General features: G+C 47.8%; 7 protein-coding genes and 1 non-coding gene across 10 annotated transcripts; 6 read left to right on the top strand and 2 right to left on the bottom strand.

Annotated features, from left to right (window-relative positions):
* The first annotated feature begins 5136 nt into the window (after positions 1 to 5136).
* Positions 5137 to 5955, top strand: LOC112341015. Its single transcript, XM_024660366.1, has 4 exons — positions 5137 to 5187; positions 5310 to 5490; positions 5610 to 5793; positions 5850 to 5955. Exons 1-4 carry the CDS (start codon positions 5137 to 5139, stop codon positions 5917 to 5919), a joined length of 486 nt encoding a protein of 161 aa, XP_024516134.1. The 3' UTR covers positions 5920 to 5955.
* Positions 5956 to 6183: 228 nt separating this feature from the next.
* Positions 6184 to 11131, top strand: LOC9658768 (BRASSINOSTEROID INSENSITIVE 1-associated receptor kinase 1). Its single transcript, XM_024660420.1, has 24 exons — positions 6184 to 6276; positions 6332 to 6499; positions 6566 to 6797; positions 6857 to 7467; positions 7521 to 7805; positions 7869 to 7998; positions 8056 to 8199; positions 8257 to 8328; positions 8396 to 8467; positions 8523 to 8594; positions 8650 to 8724; positions 8778 to 8852; positions 8899 to 8970; positions 9029 to 9100; positions 9166 to 9222; positions 9277 to 9377; positions 9427 to 9621; positions 9676 to 9983; positions 10045 to 10096; positions 10170 to 10261; positions 10321 to 10466; positions 10519 to 10663; positions 10710 to 10856; positions 10910 to 11131. The coding sequence occupies exons 5-24, from the start codon at positions 7739 to 7741 to the stop codon at positions 11063 to 11065; spliced, it is 2250 nt and encodes a 749-aa protein (XP_024516188.1). The 5' UTR covers positions 6184 to 6276; positions 6332 to 6499; positions 6566 to 6797; positions 6857 to 7467; positions 7521 to 7738; the 3' UTR covers positions 11066 to 11131.
* LOC112341014 (glutamate synthase 1 [NADH], chloroplastic-like) lies at positions 6885 to 7634 on the top strand. The gene is made up of 2 exons (XM_024660365.1): positions 6885 to 7108; positions 7202 to 7634. Exons 1-2 carry the CDS (start codon positions 6885 to 6887, stop codon positions 7632 to 7634), a joined length of 657 nt encoding a protein of 218 aa, XP_024516133.1.
* A 1658-nt stretch (positions 11132 to 12789) lies between the features above and the next one.
* On the top strand, positions 12790 to 14283 carry LOC112341040. 3 transcript variants are annotated; one of them, XM_024660422.1, is made up of 7 exons: positions 12790 to 12888; positions 12942 to 13085; positions 13144 to 13267; positions 13336 to 13633; positions 13686 to 13743; positions 13789 to 13879; positions 13935 to 14283. In XM_024660422.1, the coding sequence occupies exons 2-7, from the start codon at positions 12942 to 12944 to the stop codon at positions 14087 to 14089; spliced, it is 870 nt and encodes a 289-aa protein (XP_024516190.1). In that variant the 5' UTR covers positions 12790 to 12888; the 3' UTR covers positions 14090 to 14283. The 3 variants fall into 3 exon arrangements, with proteins under 3 accessions (XP_024516190.1, XP_024516189.1, XP_024516191.1); XM_024660421.1 differs by having other exon boundaries at positions 13135 to 13267; XM_024660423.1 differs by lacking the exon at positions 12790 to 12888 and having other exon boundaries at positions 12997 to 13044; positions 13125 to 13267.
* LOC9658767 (phosphoribosylglycinamide formyltransferase, chloroplastic) lies at positions 14018 to 15407 on the bottom strand. The gene is made up of 6 exons (XM_002986469.2): positions 15045 to 15407; positions 14854 to 14965; positions 14620 to 14796; positions 14439 to 14565; positions 14269 to 14377; positions 14018 to 14216 (listed from the first exon to the last, which is right to left on the bottom strand). Exons 1-5 carry the CDS (start codon positions 15379 to 15381, stop codon positions 14276 to 14278), a joined length of 855 nt encoding a protein of 284 aa, XP_002986515.2. The 5' UTR covers positions 15382 to 15407; the 3' UTR covers positions 14018 to 14216; positions 14269 to 14275.
* Positions 15408 to 15489: 82 nt separating this feature from the next.
* On the top strand, positions 15490 to 15562 carry TRNAF-GAA. The gene has a single exon. It is a non-coding gene; the product is annotated as a tRNA-Phe (tRNA).
* Positions 15563 to 15938: 376 nt separating this feature from the next.
* On the top strand, positions 15939 to 16639 carry LOC112341013 (heat shock 70 kDa protein 3-like). Its single transcript, XM_024660364.1, has 2 exons — positions 15939 to 16295; positions 16400 to 16639. Exons 1-2 carry the CDS (start codon positions 15939 to 15941, stop codon positions 16637 to 16639), a joined length of 597 nt encoding a protein of 198 aa, XP_024516132.1.
* A 34-nt stretch (positions 16640 to 16673) lies between these two features.
* Positions 16674 to 17994, bottom strand: LOC112341012 (pentatricopeptide repeat-containing protein At3g09040, mitochondrial-like). The gene is made up of 4 exons (XM_024660363.1): positions 17678 to 17994; positions 17420 to 17596; positions 17097 to 17276; positions 16674 to 16905 (listed from the first exon to the last, which is right to left on the bottom strand). Exons 1-4 carry the CDS (start codon positions 17992 to 17994, stop codon positions 16674 to 16676), a joined length of 906 nt encoding a protein of 301 aa, XP_024516131.1.
* Between the last annotated feature and the right edge of the window lie 2075 nt (positions 17995 to 20069).

The raw sequence follows: 20069 nt of genomic DNA, 5'->3' as shown, positions 1-20069 counted from the left end.
GTCTCTGTCTTTACCACCTGACATACCGGACATTCTTGAATCCACGCCTTCACTTCTCGCTGCATGCCTTTCCAAACAAAGTGAAGCTTGATTGCCGCCAATGTTGCTGCCACCCCGGGATGTCCAGCAAGAATTCCCTGATGACACTCACGGAAAATTTCTTGTCGCAATGGATGCTTGTTGTTGAGAAACACCCGTCCCTTTGACCAGAGAATGCCATCAATGAGGACTAGCTTGGGATGCTGCTCCCCATTCTGAAGCTGCTCTAGAATCTGTTGAAGGGCCACATCTTGTGCGTACCCCTCCCGAATCTGCTCTACGTACTCCGGTTGCAGGCGAGAAATCCCATAGAGAGCTGACTCCTCGGTGCGTGCAAACTTCCGTGAAAGAGCATCTGAAGTACATTGGAAGCACCTGGTCGATACTCGATAGTGAAGTCAAAGGCTTGAAGTTCGTCCACCCAACGCATCTGCTTCTTGTTGAGGTGGGGTTGAGTGAGCAAAAACCGAATGCTCACATGATCAGTGTGAAGCCGAAAATGACGGAAAGCCAAATAATGCTTCCATCGACGAACAGCATGCATAACACCTGCCATTTCCTGTTCGTATACTGGAGCTCTGGATTCAATCTCCGTAAACCGGCGGCTCTCAAAAGCAACAATGCCATGCTGCTGGAGTAAAACTCCTCCCACTCCTTGGTCTGATGCATTAGTCTACTGTGAATTCCTTTGAAAAATCTGGCAACACCAGAACCAGAGCCTCCACAATTCATTGCTTGAGATTCATGAACGCCTGCTGGGCCCTAACATCCCAACAGAATTGTGTCGACCTGAGGAGATCTGTGAGAGGAGCAGCTACTGAAGCAAAATGCTTAACAAACTTCCGCAAATAGTTGGCAAATCCCAAGAAGGCCCGAAGCTGTTTCATGGTTTGTGGTATCGGCCAGTCAGCAACAGCCTCTAACTTGTTTGGATCCGCCATCACCTGTCCCTCAGCCACCTTAAATCCCAGGTAGTCCACTTCCACAGCACCAAAAGAACACTTTGCGAGCTTGCACACCATTCCTGCTTCCTCCAACGCTTGCAGTACCTGTTCCACGTGATTGAGGTGCAGCTTCCAAGTTCGGCTGAAGATCAAGATGTCATCGAAGAACACCACCACAAAGTTGAACAAGAACCGTCCCAACACCTTGTTCATGGCAGCTTGAAATGTGGCTGGTGCATTAGTGAGCCCAAAGGGCATCACCTTAAACTGGAAAAGACCCCTGTGTGTCCTGAATGCAGTTTTGTGACGATCACGTTCCACCACATTGATTTGATAATACCCCGATCTCAAATCCAGCTTTGTGAAGAAACAGGCTCCCCCAAGCTCATCCATCAATTCCTCCACCCTCGGAATAGGAAACCTGTTTTTGACTGTGATTCTGTTCAGTGCTCTGTAGTCCACACACAGTCGCCAACCACCATCTTTTTTCAGAACCAGCAAAATGGGAGCCGCAAATGGACTAGAACTCGGCTCTATCAGTCCCTGCTGGAGAAGCTCATCTGTCATCCTGTCAACCTCTTGACATTCCTCCCGTGATAATCTCAAAAATGGACGAGTAACTGGAATGGAGTTGCCCTCTAGAACAATGGAATGTTCCACACCTGTTCTAGATGACACCAACAAAGAAACTTGGTGTCTGAAAACTGGTAGATGACGGAGGAGAACCTCACGCAAATCCCCTGGAATCATCAACCTGAGAATATCTTGTTGAAGCTCATGAAACTCCTCCTGCTGAGCGACTGAATTCTTGCTATCAGCCACTCTGCACTGCATCATCTCATCTCTCTCAACCTTTTGCAACCTTTCTGTTTGGTCTCCAGCTTCAACTGGTACGGCGATTGCGCCCTTCCCACACATCCGAGCACACTGGGCGTAAGACACTGTTGAGCAGTCCTGGGGAACCTCGATACCCGCCCAAGTGACCCTCTTGCCGTTGTTATTGAAGCTGAGACGTTATCATGGTTGCTCCTGGAAGTTCACCATGATATCCCCAAGCTGTTGGAGAGTCTCCACCCCGATGACTACGTCCACTGCACCCATATCCAGCACATGGAACCAACCCTTCACTGTGTACTCCCCAACCACAAATGCACAATCCACCACTTGAGATGATTCCACCATCCCTCCATCCGCAATCTCGACATTCAAAAGATTGTTGGTATGCAACGGAAGGAGCTTCAGCTGTGATAAACTCCGCCGATTCACAAACGTGTGTGAGGCGCCAGAGTCAACCAGGCCGAATGCCACTCTGCCATTAATTGTTCCCCGCACCCGGAAACACTGCGGACCAGTCTTTCCAAAATATGCTGAGCAGGAGATAAATGCCTTGCCACCTGAGCTGTCCGGGTCCTCCAAGCCCGGGCTGTTGTTCCCTGATTCCCAAACAAAGATCTCCTCACTCTCATCAACCGTGTCCATGTCGACTGGAACAAATTCCCCAGAAGCAGCCTCGCAAAAATGTAGCATCGCCACCTTTGCCTTGGGAACTGTAGCACCCTTCCGAGATGGGCAAACCAAATGGTGGCCTCGAGTCCATTTCTGCCCACAATCAAAGCATTTGCCTAGCTTCAAATCCTCTGAGCGTTTGGCCCGTTCCTGAGTGGATAGATCTCGCCAAGGCTTGCGTTCCTTATCACTGTTCACTGTCGGCAACACTGTCGGCGTAGGGGTCGGTGATGCAGCTGGGAAATCCTGACGATGAAGCCTGCTTATATCAGGACGACGCAATCGAGACTCCCATTCACGAAACCGCTGGTCTGCATTCAATGCTGCCACCATTGCCTGACGCACAGAAACTGGTTTGGTTTGAGCAACATCACCTGCCATTGATGAGGGCAGCGCTGCTACGTAACGCTGGGCCAAAATCTCGTCTGAAACTCCCACTACCTCATATCTGGCCCGTAACCATCCTGTATTGAATGCCTGGAGAGTTTGATGTTGCCAATCATAGCGAAGGTCGCACAACTTGTTGAAGGGCAGCTCCAAAACTGGGGTCAGGATGAAAGTGTCTGTGATCAAGACTTTGAACTGTTCCCAGTCCAGAAATATGCGAGCTCGTTCCAAGTTATGAAACCACTCAGATGCCAGATCCTTCAAGAAGATTGATGCAAAGGGAACCTTATCCACTCCCTTGGTATCTTGCCACACAAAACACCACTCCAGCTTGCGGAGCCAATCTTGAAGTCTTAGCCGATCATTTGAGCCATCGTACTCCAGTATATTGAGCTTCTCCCGATCCTGCCACCGTGACCCCATCCCTGGACCCCTCCCGAGTATCCCCTTGGCCCCTCCTTCTGGAACTGGTGACTTCATCTTCTCCAGCAAGTCATCATACCAAGGTCGATCACCTGTTGGGGGTAATTCAGGACTCGAATCTTGGAACCAATCTTCGTCAGAAAACCGGTGCACAATGTCTTTCAGATCAGGGTCTCCTCGATCCTTGACCCTAGACCCCATCTGTTCTTGCTTCTCTGTCAAAACCCGCTGCTGCTCCCCCAGCTCCTCTATCTTGCCACCCATAGTGGCCTGATTGTGCTCGATGATGGCCAAGGTATGCTGCAATTGTTGGAACCTCTCCAAGTCCTGCTGATGATTCGTCACATAGCGTTGCATGAAAGACTGCAACACCTCCCTCAACTCACCAACCGGCTTAGGCACTACCTGTGGAGAATTCACTGGATCGACCACCTCAACATTGCTGGATTCTCCATCGGCTGACGGGGAAGATTTCACCTCTTTTTTTCCTTTGTTCCATGGTGGCATTGCTTCTTTCTGGCGCCTTGCTCTCGCCCAAGCCCAGATCGCCCACGGCAGCCTAGGGTAAATGATCGCCGCCGCAAACACCTCCTGTCGGATGCCCTGCTGAGACAGCTGTACCCTAGATCGGGCGAATGCCGTGGAGCTAAGGACGTGGACCAAACCTCTCTCCCACGATGCGATATCCCGAATGATCTTTGCCAAGGTCCTGATCAATGCTCTGATACCAAATGTTAGGATGAGAATCCAATCAAAAAGGATGTGATCCATTAATGAGTGATTCACATGAGAAACAAGAGAAGAGAAAAGGCTCAAGGCCTGGAAGAAGAAGAAGAGAACAACGAAAACCTACCCTCCCGCTTTGCGCCAGTCGGACCATATATGTCTCGTATGGATCCCCTGTCGTCCCGCATCCGTACTAGTTATGAGCCAAGAATAGCTCATAACATTACCAGTCTTGACTTGCAGTTGTCTTGTTCATGGAGAATGGAGGGGAGGCGATGAAGGCAACACGGAGGCTCGTATTGGCATGGTTGTTGCCAACTACGGGTGTCTTGGTGAGGCAGGTTTCCAAGAGCAAGAGGGGTGCCCACCACCGAAGGTAATTTAACTTTTTGTTCATAACAGTGTTAATGCAGCCCTCTTTTGTGTGCAGAAGAAGTGCTGAGGACAGTACTGATGGCCACAGGTGCACTTTTTGTCACAGTTTTATTCGCTATTTTAACGACATGTTGTGCAGCCAGCCTGAGATTTTCAAGAAAAGACGGAGGAAAGTGAATGATTCAGTTACTTCTCTGAGAGCAGCGCAGCTTACTGGCGCTTGATCCTTGAGCGTTTTTGTTGCACTGTGAATGTCCCCCTTTAATTAACAACGCACATGAGGTTGGCAGCAGAGTTCTCTGCATTGTTGTTTTAGTGAGTCTCATGTTTCTTTTGTAGTGCGGAGCTAGCTAGTATAAAAGGAAGGTAGAACAATTTTTTATTTATTTTAATTTTTGTGTACAAAATATTCCTAGAATATCTAGTATTAAATGCTACATTAGCGATAGTTAATAATGATATAATTAAAAGAAGATTAAAGGCAAATCTTGTTTATGCGTTGAGTAATCAGTTGAGTTTATAATTTTAAGTACCAGTTTTGTTTAAACTAGCAGAACTCACCGATTTCAAGCCGAGCTGCTCGATCAGCGCCACACTTTTCGGCTTAGCTGATTTTCTCCATGGCCAAATGGAGACCTAACGCTTAAGCCACATTCCCTGTTCTATGCACTCCAATTCCAATCACGCAGCCAGCATATACTTGTTGGTGCATACTACTGTGTTGTATTCTTCTGATATGGAGCTCGTGGCTAGTATGGTGACGGAACATGATAACTTAGAACTACAGGTACTTGTGGCTGTGGGAAGCTCTCTGGTGGAGGCAATAAAGCTTTGTCCATACTTTTGTCAACAGAGATTTTTATTATTTAACCTTTAAAGTTCTCTAGCATTTCCGTAGGCTCTTCTTAGGTTTTCCTGTCCTGCTCCACAAGAGTACTCGCCACAATCGAAGTGGTGAGTGCTCTATACGGATTACACACTGGACGACAACGAGGAAGCGCCTGGCTGTTTTCGTGTCCACCGGCGGATCAAACTTTCGGAGCATCCACAGAGCGACGACCGATGGTGACCGTTGTCTCGGACAAGCCAGGTTAGTTTTTCTCCATGGCTAGAATCCATAGCAATCCAGCTAGAGTTTCATTCTTTTGTCCTGGATTTAGAATGCAGGACAGTTCTGCGGCTGGTTTCATGCTTTTCTTTCCCTAGAAGATTTAACATTATCTGAGGCATCAAGGAGTGGATTTCGTCTGCTGGCCGGCTACTTTAAGTTGATACCAAAAGAACTCGTGGAAGCGTTTCCTCGAGCGATCCTCAACATTCACCTGATGCTTCTCTCGGCTTTTGGAGGCAAAGGTTTCTACGGAATCAAAGTCCACGAGGCTGTCGGCTCTCGGTAAATTCTATCTTTCACCGCACGAGCTCTAATTGCTTGCAACAACTTTGTAACAGTGTCTCAAGCGCAACGATCCATTTTGTGAGAATGGGAGCATTCTCGCGCAGCAAGAAGTTCCTGTTCTAGAGACGGAAGACTTGGCAGCCAGAGTGTTGGAACAAGTACGTGGTTTGATTGTTCTTTAGTTTCGATTGGTTTTTGAATGGGATTTGCTACCGACAGGAGCACGCACTGTATGTGAAAGCTGTGGCTGCTCTCTGCGAAGAAAGGATTGAATGGAGTGGCGATGGAGTCCCTCGCATGTGTGGAAAATAACCAGCTTAACTGGGAGGTATTTCGATCTTTCTATATGTTATCCAACCATTTACCATAACAAACATATGCATCTGCAGGCCAATTACGAATTCGTGAAAGTTTTCCCCTGCGACTACAAAACAGCTCTCGAAGAAAATGGCTGACGGAGGAGCGGCTGCAGTAGTCGCGGTAGAATTGAATGATTATCTGGCCTGCAACTCTGACGTGTTCGCTTTGTGGTCAGACTCAGGCCCAAGCGCGGCCAACAAGAATTCCGGACGCAGTGAAACATCGGGATTTATCTCGTATGAACGAGAAACACTTCCATATCGCCCGGCCCATTGGAACGAGGTCCTTGCGATAACCTCCTTAAAACCCAGTCCGCGCGGCACTCCATTAGAACTGCAACCAGGTATGTCCAGTTCAGCTATGTTATTTATTCATCTCTGTTGACCTGCGGGATGACATTGGAAACAAGATTCCGGAATGGAACGAGCTTGTTCACCAAGGTCGTTGGCGGGAAGCCTTGGATAGGCTCCTGGAAACCAACAACTTTCCAGAGTTCATAAGACGTGTGTGCCTTGCTCCTTGCGAGGGTGCTTGTGTTCTGGGAATTATAGAGAACCCGATGTCCATTAAGACGATAGAGTGTACCATCATCGACAAAGCTTTTGAGGAAGGCTGGATTGTCCACCAGCTTATCGGACCGGGTATGTAGAGACAAGGTTTACTCACGTCGTTGGTTTCTCACGTCGTTGTCTCTTTGCAGGAAGAGAGTGGTGATTGTAGGTAGCGGTATGGCACGCCTAGCGGCCGCTGATCAGCTCAGTAAGGCCGGCCACTCTGTGACAGTGTTTGAGAGAGTGGATAGAATTGGAGGCCTCATGATGTACGGTGTGCCAAACATGAAGACCGACAAAGTGGAGGTCGTTCACCAGCGAGTGAACCTGATGGCTGCCGCAGGGATCGAGTTCATTGTTAATGCGAATGTCGGAGTTGACAAGTTATTCTCGGTGGAGAGGTTAATGTCCGACTATGATAGCTTACTACTTGCAAGTCTTGCTTTTCTCCACTTGTTTCAGATCTAACCATCTTTTTATTTGTTTTTCTTCAGGGACCTTAAAGTAGAAGGCCGAGAATATGATGGCATACGTTTTGCCATGGAGTTCCTTCACACGAATACCAAGAGTTTGCTGGATTTGGCTCAAGGACAACAACTACATATCTGCCAAAGACAAGAAAGTGGTGGTGATAGGAGGAGGCCATACAGGCACAGATTGCATCGGTACTGTGGTCCGCCACGGCTGCACGAGCGTTGTAAATCTGGAGCTACTTCCTCAGCCTCCTGCAACTCGTGCACTGGGGAATCCATGGCCACAGGTAAGAGTTTCTTGTCTTTTCGCCTCTGTGTTGGAGGCTCGCGATTGTTGCAGTGGCCACAAATTTTCCACGTCGATTACGGGCCCGCCGAGGCAAAGGAGAAGTTTGGTAGTGATCCTAGGTCTTTTTCTCCGGCGGCTTCGTGTAAACACGTGAGTAAGAGATAATAGTATAAGTTTGACTTGCTTGGTCAAGCATTTTTGTTTTACCCGATTTTCGAATTGGAAAGCCCTTTCGGGTCTCGGTCCATAGCTCTCTAAGCGCCTTGAATATGGCAGGCTGGGGGGTCACTCTTGTTCTTTGGATGCTGCTAAGACTGTGTAGTGCAAATTCTGATGGTAGAATTCCAATGTATGAATCCACTCGTTCTTTGCTAAATGTGGGTCTTCTTCCTTCTCTAGCGGATGCTCTCCTCTCTATCAAGCAGCAGCTGGGTCCTTCAAATGCAAATCTCTCTTCTTGGGCTGGATCCGATCCTTGCAATCCTCTCTGGAATGGCGTCGGATGTACTGGAAACAGTGTTACAGCTCTGTAAGTTTTGGAAACTTTCATTCCCTTTGTGATTGGTGTGTTGTGTTTGTATATCAGGAACTTGACAGGGTTTGGCTTGATCGGAAGCTTTCCAGATGAGCTGGGAAACATCACAACGCTGGCAGATCTTGACCTCCAGGAGAACAACATTACGGGGCCCGTGCCAGAGTCCTTGTCGAGATTGTCTACATTGAGATCACTGTAAGTTTACAGCAACAAACTTCGTCTTCTTTTGCTAGGCTTGAGAGAACTTATCAGGAACTTATCTGGAAATCCACTTCAAGGAAGTTTTCCGAGACCGGTTTTGGAGATTAGGGGTCTCCTTGAATTGTAAGTTCGAGTGTCTGAAGATAGTTATATATTTTAGTCAACCATGCATGATCATTGTTTTTGCTAGACGTTTGGGAGGTTGTAACCTGACAGGAGCTTTGCCAGACGAGATTTCAAGCCTTTCCTCTCTTCACACTTTGTAAGTCTACTCCCATTCTGGAGCAAATATAACAGCGTTTTGATTTTTTTTATAGGCACTTAAACAGCAACAATCTCACAGGAACTGTTCTAGATACGGTTGGAAGGCTTTCGCGACTAAATGAGCTGTGAGTGTCGTTTCTTGGTGGAACTTCCATTGTTACCAAGTTGTTTCCAACACAGGTCACTCTGGGGTACTGGACTCAATGCAGAACTTCCAAGCAGCCTTGGCCTCCGGCTGAGAAATCTAACACTGCTGTTATCTTGCGATCACTCTTTTTATTGATAATGGAGCCTTTCTCTCATTGCAGAAACTTGCATGACTGCGGCTTGCAAGGGCCACTGCCAGCCGAATGGGGAGGAAACTTTACAAACATGACGTTCCTGTAAGTGTTCTATACAAGCTATGCTTGTTTCATTCTCGACTTTCAGGCACTTGTATAATAACAATCTAACTGGCGAAGTCCCAGCCTCGTGGAGCCAAATGCAGAGCTTGCAATCCCTGTAAGTTCGTAGATTCTTGCTATGGAACTCTAGAGATCAATCCAGCTTTTGATAACAGGCGACTGGACGCAAATATGCTCAGAGGATATGTTCCTACATGGCTTTTGAATCATGCCACACCATCTAACATGTAAGTTTATCTAAGCGCTTCTAAGAAAGTTTCAAAAGTTTTGATAAATTTTCCTTCCTCTCCAGATATCTAAGGTGCAACTATTTTTCTGGCCCAAGGCCAGTTCCATATCCTAGAGACAGGTAAGCTCTTTAATATGAACTATGATGGATGATTCCAGTAACTAAGTTATACAGGGTGAGTGGCAACTGTTTTGATGAAGACGCATTCGATAACTACAGAGATCACGGTCGGCAGTGCCATCATGGACCTGGATGCCGGGACTTCTTTGCAATATGTAAGTTTTCTAGCATTTTATTCTTCATGTATTGGTTTGCTTCAAATAGTTCCACGACCATTGCCTCCGCCACCACCAGAAGAACAAACACCAGCTCCTCCACCTCTTTTCTCGAAATCAAGATCAATCGGCTCCGGAGCAATCGCTGGAATTGCCATAGGTGCGCTTGCTGCGATCAGCATCTCAATTGCAGTGCTTATTCTCTGGAGACACAAGCAAGTTAAGCAACGAGATGATGAACAAGGTATGATCCTTCAATACATTATTTTTGGTGTAGACGTGATAGTCTTCCATGCAGATAGTGGATCTGATATGAGCGAGCCTCTCAGGAACTGGGAGGTTCCTCAGGGAATAGAAATGTTCTCGCTGGACCAAATCTCCAAGGCCACCTCCGGGTTCTCAAAGGAATGCGAAGTTGGCTGTGGAGGATTTGGACGCGTCTACCGTGGAAATCTCGAGGATGGTCGAACTGTGGCGATCAAGCAAGCATCTGCGAAGAGCAAGCAAGGCCAGCGAGAGTTTCGTAACGAGATCCAGCTGCTTAGCAGGCTTCACCACCGACATCTGGTGAGACTCCTTGGATTTTGCCAAAGCGGAAAAAATCAGGTTCGTAGAATTCTTGCTTCAAGACAGTTTATTGGAATGTGCCTCAAAGATTACCTTGCAGGTTTTGGTGTATGAATTCATGGAAAATGGCAATCTTCACGATCGGCTTCTCGGTACAATGATCATAACATAGTTTATACCTATGATCATTTTTTGTTTTTCATTGTTCGTGTTGTTTCATTGCAGGAAAATACTCTGGTCAGCTTTTGGATTGTTACCAGCGATTAGCAATTGCTGTGGCTGTTGCACAAGGCTTGGATTACCTTCACTCTTACGCAGTAAGTTACTTTAGTCTTCATTTCGACCTCTGCTCTTTTTCTGATTGACTTGATGATAGGATCCTCCAGTTATTCATAGAGATTTGAAGCCCAGCAATATTCTCTTGGATGGAAACCTTACAGCTAAGATTTCAGACTTTGGCATATCCAAGGTCTCTCCAGAGTTTGACACTCACGTATCCACAAAACCTGCTGGCACAGCTGGGTAAGTTTTCTTCAAACTTTTGTTTGAGAGGTGGAAACATCTATGTTCACAGGTATCTTGATCCAGAGTATTTCTTACGTCGGCAGCTTACCACTGCGAGCGATGTTTACAGCTTCGGTGTGGTGCTGCTAGAACTCGTCACTGGACAGAAAGCCATCGACCAAAAGAGGCCCGAAGAGTTCAATCTCATAGAATGGGTAAAACTTTTGCCACTCTTTGCAATGTTAACAGTACGTATTGCAGGTGAAACCCAGGCTTCGAAACGGAGGGATAAGGTCAGTGATAGACAGCCGTATAGCCGAGAACTTCCCTGAGGAGCAATATCTAGCTCTTGCTACCATAGCCTTGAGATGCGCTGCGTTTGACAAGAGTGAAAGGCCGTCCATCAAGGTGAGCTTAGAGGCATACATTGTTTGGCAATTGTATTGATGTGTTTTTCTTAGACTGTCTTGAGCACATTGACAGGACTGCTGGCTAATCTTGAGCAGGATTACTTTGCTCGTCACAATAGCAGTCATGGACTGGAGACTACCACGGAAGAATTTAGTGATATGTCAATGTATTCTGGGAACTTCTCTTCATCTGGTTATACAACTTAGCATTTCCACAAGAACGTTCATCTTTCATTCCTTTTCATATATACATGGACGAATCTTTGTACACCACAGCATGCCATGCTCCATTTGGATCTTCTTTGCAAGTGCTCCTGTCCCGCTTTCACAACTTTCTGGGTTCTAGATGCTGGAAAACCAATTTCAAACTTGGCCATTGTCAACCTTCTCATCATAAACACAGTCAGGAAACTGTACCCCGCAGAGGTACGAACCAACGGTCGTGACCAAGCAAGTGACCAAACCAGTGTGGGCATCATCCTCCTGGGAAAGCCTGTTTGACAATATAAAGTTGGTTTCAAAGAACCCTGAAAATTTTTGTTCTTCGTTTTGCTCTTTGGAACACATTTCCGCCAGTATCAATCTCTACACAGATAAACTTGCTTGAGCTTAGAAAAATTCAAAAGAAAATACTCACCTAAAGCTAAATCACCAGTCATGGCCATAACAGAACCACTGGGCAAGTCTCTCCACCTTCACCGAACCATGTTTCTCAATGAAGTATTTCTCAACAACAACGTGGTACTTTCTCCATTGCCTTCTGTGGCCTGGGCTGTGTTCTTCCAGTTACCATGTCTCATAAATTACGTGGATCTGGCATCCGTGCATTTATTACTATTTTGCTTGATAATGAAATGGAAACTTGTCTATCACAAGCCTGTCATGTATATTGTATTGCAATTACCCAGTCAAGACTTTGACTTCTTTGCATGGCACTAGGACAGATGAGATTGCGGTGAACGTGGATCGAACACCATTTTCTCATGATCCCGCGTCGAGAAGGAAGTGCCCAGTTTTTCGTGTCTATCACAAGTCAGGTTTATTCTTCTTGGTTTCTCCATGGCTAGAGTCCATTATGAAGACAGTGCCAAAATCCGAGGAGAAAAATGCTTGCAGGGAAACAAAACAAGGAAGACAGGTTTCTCACTCGTTTGGAGGCTTAGATGAAGCTGGTCCAAGGCGAGAATGAAACACTTACAAGATGACATAAAGCTAAGCTGAGCCCGGCTGGGGAGTTCGAGTTCTATCTCTGGAAACATCTACAAGTATCTTGATCCAAAGTACTTCTTATGCCAGCAGCTCACCATGCTGCAAGTGACGTTTATAGCTTTGGCGTGGGCTATGAGGACTCATCACTGGGCAAATGCTTGACGAGTACAAAATGGGTAAAACTTTTGTCACTCTTTGCAGTGTTAAATGTATTTCAAGTGGAACCCACGGAGCGATACACCCAGTGTAAAAGTTTGCGTCAGTCACATTCCCTAAGAAAAAAAATTGTTGCAGTGTATAACTTTTTCTACATGCAGAACTCCATTCAGATCTTCAATCTGACACTCTCCCCGATTGAGCTCAGTAATGGTTTTAAATGGAATTCTCTCGATCCACAATAAATAGAATAATATTGTTTAAGGTAAACAAACATGCGTCAGCATTGGTGCTGACAGAATCATTAATAGTGGGGAATAATAGCCGAGAATGTTTTTATCACGTGGAACAGTACGTGCTGGGCACCTGGCACCACGATCGTGATGGAGTTCCCGTGTACGGCGAGCGCATTCGAGCGAGCCCGTGCCCGAGGAACGGCCTTAACGGACTGTGGCGAGACCGTTGACGGACACATGGAATAAAGTTATTTGAGGATGAAAGGGTTCTCCAGAACTGGCAGCTGGTTCTCCACAACCTGGCAGCTGGTAGCCTGGTTCTCCACAACTTGGCAGTTGTCAGCTCGCAGAGAACCTGACTTAATCCGACGGCTGCCAACGCTGGATCGAGTTAACGGGTGAGCTGAGGATCAATCTCCACAAGTTGAGGTATGGTCTCTCCCTTGTCTTCGGTTTTTTTGTGATCATGTTGTTGTTATTAGATGGATGCCAAGGACACAACACGAATTCGGCCAAGGTTGAGGCTTGAGGTACCACCACCAGACAATGATCCCAAGAGAATGCTTCCAAGAACTCCCAGCTGGAGTAAGAAATACAACTCTCAATCGGTCTCACTTGGATCGAAGGTCTTTCTAATTTTCCTTCCTTTGTTCTTCACCTACAAGTTGGTGCTAGATCTTTCAGCATGAGAAGAAAGTTGTGCAGCGTTCTATCTCCGGCCCAATGGAAGAACACACGAAGAAGGAGTTAACAAGGCTGTATTCCGGAACTTATTTGGTAAAACCTGTGACTCCTCGTCCAAAGCAAGGTAAAACATCGCAATCTTGATGTTTCTCCAAATGCTCATGAGAACTGAGAACACGTGTGTAAATCTAGGAGATGATCACGACGAGCTATCCTCGGAGGAGGATCTATCTTGTAGAATTTGCCTCTGTGATCTCACCCAAGAGACAAGCTCCACTCTCAGGCTCGAGTGTTCCTGCAAAGGCGGCCTGGCACTGGCCCATCAAGATTGCGCTCTCAAGTGGTTTGGCATTCGAGGGAATCGACAGTGTGATGTTTGCGGCCAGGAAGTTGTCAACCTTCCGGTCACACTCCGGCTCGAAAACGCTACTCAAAGTTTAAACCAGCAACTTGATCATCAAGGGCTTAGCTTTAGCATGCTTGAGTGGAGGTGATGTAAAAATTTTTTTTTTGGTTTGCTTGCTTGACTTCTTACGCTGCAGGCTCTGGATTAGCATAATCGCTAGCGTGACTTACTTCTGCTTCCTGGAACAAATGCTGGTACATGAGAAGATTTTGATTCAACTCATGAAGTTTTATATGCAGATCAAGCAGAACGGTAATCAGGCACTGATCTTGGCACTGCCTTTTGGACTATTATTTGGAATTACCACGTCCATTACAGGGACTGTATTTGGTAATTTGGTCCTTTTTTTTTTCCTCAATTTTCTTATATTTTAATTATTTTCCAGTGGAACAAAAGTTTATATGGCTTCTTTCGGCAACTCAAATTGGGCTTGTGATATCGCTCGCACACTTATTCTACCAAATGGTGGAGTCCTTAACCATCTTTATGAAATTTATGTTTTGTTTTTGCAGCTACATATCGAGGCATTGCTTTCGATAACAATGGCTGGTCTTCTGGGCATTGCATTGTCTTTGGCGTTGGCGTTGTTACGAGCACGAAATTCTACTCCAGAACAAAGAATCCGGGATGAGGAACAGGGACAAAACCCATGAGTGAGATGATTTGCCTGTAAATTATATGTTTTCTCTGGAAAATGGTATATAGAAAGATCGAAATACCTCACAGTTAAGCTAGCTCCTTTTCGCGCATGCGAGGGACTCCATCGCCACTCCATTCAATCCTTTCTTCGCAGAGAGCAGCCACAGCTTCCACATACAGTGCGTGCTCCTGTCGGTAGCAAATCCCATCCAAAAACCAATCGTAACTAAAGAACAATCAAACCACGTACTTGTTCCAGCACTCTGGCTGCCAAGTCTTGCGGCGTGTCCGTCTCTAGAACAGGAACTGTTCGCTGCGCAAGAATACTCCCGTGATCATACTTCTCATCCACGAAATGGATCGTTGGGCCCGAGACACTGTTAAAAGTTGCAAGAATTTAGAGCAAGAGAACGATGAAAGGTGGAAGTTACCGAGCGCCGGAAGCGATGACAGCCTCGTGGACTTTGATTCCATAGAAACCTTTGCCTCCAAATGCCGGGAGGAGCGCGGGGTGGATGTTGAGGATCGCTCGAGGAAACGCTTCCACGAGCTCTTTTGGTATCAACTTTAAGTAGCCAGCCAGCAGCACGAAATCCACTCTTTGATGCCTGCGAAAGATCGATCACACGTAAACTCTTTTAGCAAAAGAAAAGCATAAAGCCAACCTGAGAATTTCCACGAGCTCGTTTGGAGAGACTCCATCTGGAGCGAACTTTGTTCTCGGATAGTACGCCACCGAAATCCCGTGCTCTCGAGCGTACTCGCAAGCCTTGCATTCTAAATCCAGGACAAAAGAATGAAAAAACTCTAGCTGGATTGCTATGGATTCTAGCCATGGAAAAAACCAAGAACTAACCTGGCTTGTCCGAGACAACGATCACCACATCCCCAAGAACAGTGCCATCGATCGTCGCCTTGTGAATGCTCCGAAAGTTTGATCCGCTGCCGGACACGAAAACAGCCAGGCGCTTCCTCCTCGTCGCGGGATCGCCTTGTGCTTCTCTGAGGCAGCAGGAAAACCTAAGCAGAGGGCGACGGCATTGGGAATCCCAGCTCCGCGGAGGAGGAAAGAAATGCCGCTGCGCGATTGGAATTGGAGCGCATCGAGCAGGGAATGCAAATCTAGATTCCTGGAATGGAGATCGGGAAGGAAGAACTACCAGCGCGCGTCCTCCCGCCGCCGCTGCTTCCATCACTTCCTGGAATCATTCAGTGGAAGTCCCTGTCCTTAGGGCTTAGGGTTTAGGCCATTAGTTTAAAGGTAAGTTTTCATTAAAGATATCTTAAATAATTTAGATTAAGCGGGGATAGCTCAGTTGGGAGAGCGTCAGACTGAAGATCTGAAGGTCGCGTGTTCGATCCACGCTCACCGCATGATTTGCTTCATGAAGAAGATCCAACGAATTTCCCAGAATACATTGATAGATATTGACGAGCAAAGTAATCCTTCTCTACACGCAGTCCTGTCAATGTTAAACAAAATAGATCGATACAATTGCCAAAACTGGCCTTTCAAGTAACAATTAGGACTTTATCAGAAACGAGTCGACCTTTTATGACTATGATAGCCTGTAAATTCCGTTGCCGGGAATTGAACCCGGGTCTTTCGGTGAGAGCCGACAATGAATACTTAATTAGAAAATTTGAATTTAATCACGTAGGATATGTTAGGAATTTATTCGATCCATCGGTGGGAAGAAAGTAATTCTTAGCTAGAGCACCCGATTTAGCGCGAAGATCACAGCGCGCAATGTCAGCAGTCGGGATCGATCTAGGCACGACGTCGAGCGTCGGGGTTTGGCAGCGATCAAGTGGAGATCACAGGGCAACCAGCTTCACGGACACGGAGCGGCTCATCAGCGATGCCGTCAAGAACCAGGTCGCGCTCAATCCCTCCAACACCGTCTTCGGCTCATCGGCAGGAAATTCAGCGATCCATCCGTTCCCTGTGGCCCTTCAAGGTGATCGCGGGGCCGAGCGACAAGCCCATGAGCGTGGTGACTTACAAGAACGAGCAGAAGCAATTCTCAGCCGAGGAGATCTCCTCCATGGTTCTCACCAAGATGAAGGAGATGGGCAAGAGCGTCAAGGATGCATCAAGCTGACGGTCCCGGCCTACTTCAATGAAGGACGCTGGAGCCATTGCGGGTTTGAATGTGCTGATGATCATCAACGAGCTCACCGGCCATCGCCTATGGCCTGGACAAGAAGGCGTCGAGCACCGGCGAGAAGAACATCTTGATCTTCGACTTGGGCGGTGGAACTTCCGATGTTTCGATCTTCACGATCGACCAGGGGGTGTTCGAGGTGAAGGCCACGCACTTGGGTGGCGAGGACTTTGACAACAGGATAGTGAACTTCTTCGCGCAGGAATCCAAGCGGAAGTACCGGAAGAACATCAGTGACAACGCGAGAGCGCTGTGGCGATTGCGAGCGAGCCAAGCAGGCTAGGTAATTGCGCTCGGCCGGAAGGGCATCGATGCGATCATCTCCAATGCAGCGCCCAAGGAGATCGATCATGCAGTGGTAGTGCTCGATGGACGGGATCACTGACGAATCCAGCATCGCCTGGAAATATTTTGCCGCTGCCGTGGCTGCAAGCGCCAAGAACACAAATCATGGGGATTTGGACCATCGCTAGTGGTAGAGATCCAAGACGCGTTTCACATCCCTTTGCCTGCCATAGCCGGTGACCAGTATTCCAAGTGATGATGCTGCTGGAAGAAGGAACCATGTCAAACAATTGAGAATTCTTCCAGCCTTTCCGGAGAGATTGACGGGAGAATTGTCGCCACTGGATCGCTTTCAAGGCCGAATCTGGAGAGCTCGCTGTGGATCTTTTGGCCAAGCTCCACATCCAGCGCGGAGCTAGGATTTGAGAGCAGTCTAGTGTTTATTTTTAAATTGCCCATCTGGCATTTGAAACTCCCAACTGGCACGTACGCTCGAGCATTTGGGAACCGTTCGTTGGGTAGCAGCTTGAGAGACGAGCTGCGGCTGGGAGTTCTCGGTGTAGCCAAGCATCAGGGCTGTCCAGGAAACCATGGCGAGAAACCATGGTGTCAAACACTCACCGTCCATGGAGCCACTGTGGAGTACTTATCAATGGTGAGGTTGAAAATGACAATTCACTTACAGCTCTAGAGGCATGAGCATGGATGTCATGGCGAATCTCTAGAGCTTTCAACTTCACCACTGCCACCTTTCCAGCATTGATCTCGACTTCACTACTTTGTTCTAACACCGCCAACTTTGTGCACGCCCATGAAAGTCTGGGCGTTTGGGAGGATCTGGAAGTGCCGCATTTGCGAGAAGAGCTCCAGTGTCAGCTGGGGCTCGTCATCCTCTGAGTAGCCGAGGATAAGCGACGTCCAGAGAAGGGCTTGAGCTGGGATTTTGTCGAAGGCCCTGCGAGTCCAGCAAGCTTCCACACTTGGCATACATGTCTACGAGCGTGCTGGCTACGAACACGTCCGTGTCAAATCTGGCCTGGGAGTTGCCATTCCTGCTTCCATCGCCTTCACTTTAACAAGCTTGCCATCGACTTTATGCCCATCCTCTTTTACCACGACGAGAGCGCAGGCCTTGAGAGGTGTGACAAAAGATCGAGCATCCGGTGCGTCACTGCCAGCCATCAGCTGAGAGAACAAGTCGAGGCCGAGCACGACCTCGTTATTCTCTGCGTAGCCGAGCAACAGGACGTTTAACGACATCAGTGTTCTACAAGGCATGCAGTCGAAGACCCTCCTGGCATCGACCAGGGTACTGCACCTGGCGTACATGTCCACCAGCGTGCTGGCCACCATGGTATCCGAGTCGCAGCGGCAGCTTACAGCTTGTGCGTGGATGCGTTTGCCCCTGGACAGCGATTCTAGCTTTACAAGCCTTCCATCCGAGTTCTAGATCCGGTTCAATGCAGGCCTTGAGCAGCCACGAAGGTGAGGGAGTTGGCGATGGAGTAGGCCTCCTGATCTTGCAAGTGGTCGAAGACTTCCAGAGGCAGCCTCTCGTCACCGTTTTCAACGTAGCCGAGCGTGAGGGCTGGCCAAAAGTATGAGCATGCTGTCACACTCGGAGTACCTGTCGACCAAGGGAGCTGGCAACGAACAAGTTACCGTCGAAGCCACTTCGAGTAGCTTTCAAGTGCAAGGCCATGCCGCAGCCACACTTTGACGAGCCTGTCGTGGATCTCCTGGCCGGTGTCCTTGGTACACGCTTTGAGAACGGCCATGAAGCTTCTATCATCCGGGGAGACGCCCTGAGCTTCCATGGACCAGAAATGTTCCAGAGCGAGCTCTTCCTCGCCTCTCTCTGCGTAGCGAGAATCAACGAGTTCCACGACACCACAGTCCGCCCCGCCATCTTGTCGAAGACCATCCGAGCACTGCCACACTTAGCTGTGAGTTCCTTGGCTTCTTCATGAACAGCTAAGTGTGGCAGTGCTCGGATGGTCAGTGTAGCTGTTCATGACGAAGCCAAGGAACTCACAGCTGGAAGTCACAGCTCAGGAGTGGATTTCCATGCCCCATGCGAGGCTCCTGAACTTCACCACCAACTTGTTCTCGGGCCCGAGTATAGGTTGCTCGAAGATGGAGTCCGACTACAGCCTGCCACTTGACCCGGGAACCTTTGTGGCCGCTCTCAAAGCTTGCACCAGCGTCGCGGCCTCGAGAAGAGGTCGAGGGCGAGCTCTCCCTGTCCGTGTAGCCGAGCATGAGGCGTAGCAGCAGTCAAGAATGGAATCGAAGACGAGGCGAGCCTCATCGCGAGTACAAGCTGATGGCGGTGCTGGCCATGAAGACGTCTGTGTGGCTGCCATCTCGGATGGAAGCGGCGTGAATGAGCTTCGTGGCCTCGAGGTCCCGGCCGGTGCTGCTGCACGCCTTGAGCGCCGAGACCGTGACAAAGACACCGGGACTTTGAAGCGCTGCTGAAGAACTGTCACTGTGATTGGTAGAAGGATGGACAAACACTCACGCGCTTTGCCTCCAGCGATCCGAGACGATCTTTCGAGGGTATAAAGTAAAAGTTTAGTACATTTCCTTTGTGAGAAATCTTTCCTCTCTGCAGGAATTTCTGGTTGCATTCACAGAGAACCCAGATGATCCAGTAAGTTCTCAGCGTTCTCTTTGAGGAACGCGATCAAAATCGCCACTGTTGATAATCATGTGAGTCTAGAGAAAGAAATTTGCTCTTGAAAGTTTTCTTTGGACTAAGCTGGATTTACTGGATTACAAACAGATCACTACGAACACATTATGTTTCTAGGAAATCACTCTCGAGAAAAATACAATTCTACGGTGTCTTATCGAGGCATTTGCTTGAGAAATGTCGTGTGTAGGAAGTTACTTGTAGAAAGCATTTCAATATACCTGTTAGATGAGATTTACAGTTTGGAAATCCTTTTGGTTGTGAGACCAAGCAACTCCATCACCTCTCTTAGGATCGTTGAGTTTTCTTCTTCATCGCCCACTTCATGGTTTGCCTTCCAGGCCACTTCCTCAAAGAGCGAGGAAAGCTCCTCCTCTTCTCGCATGAACTCCTCGTCCATGGAACTCGTCTTTCCACTCCCAGAAACGCGCTCCCAGCCTTCCTCGTCATCATTAGCTACTCGCGACTCCACTTCGCCAAAGAGCTTGTAGAGGAGCTCTTCCTCTTGCAAATACCAGGCTCTCTCTTTGCGCGATTCGTTTGCTGCCCATGTGAGGTCCATCTTCACTCCTTTATTCATCCACAGCTGATCACCAAGCATAGCTACGCCACACCCAAGCGCCATAGATCTTCTCTCAAAAGCAATAGTTAGCCCTTAAATTAATAATCCCATTATTTATATACAACTTTTCCTTTACAAATACACTTTTGTTTAAGGAAATCTATATTG

Source organism: Selaginella moellendorffii, unplaced genomic scaffold, assembly GCF_000143415.4.
Source record: "Selaginella moellendorffii unplaced genomic scaffold, v1.0 SELMOscaffold_74, whole genome shotgun sequence".
In the NCBI taxonomy this organism is placed as follows: domain Eukaryota; kingdom Viridiplantae; phylum Streptophyta; class Lycopodiopsida; order Selaginellales; family Selaginellaceae; genus Selaginella; species Selaginella moellendorffii.
Note: the sequence above shows the minus strand (reverse complement) of the source record. Positions and strands in the feature narration are given on the sequence as shown.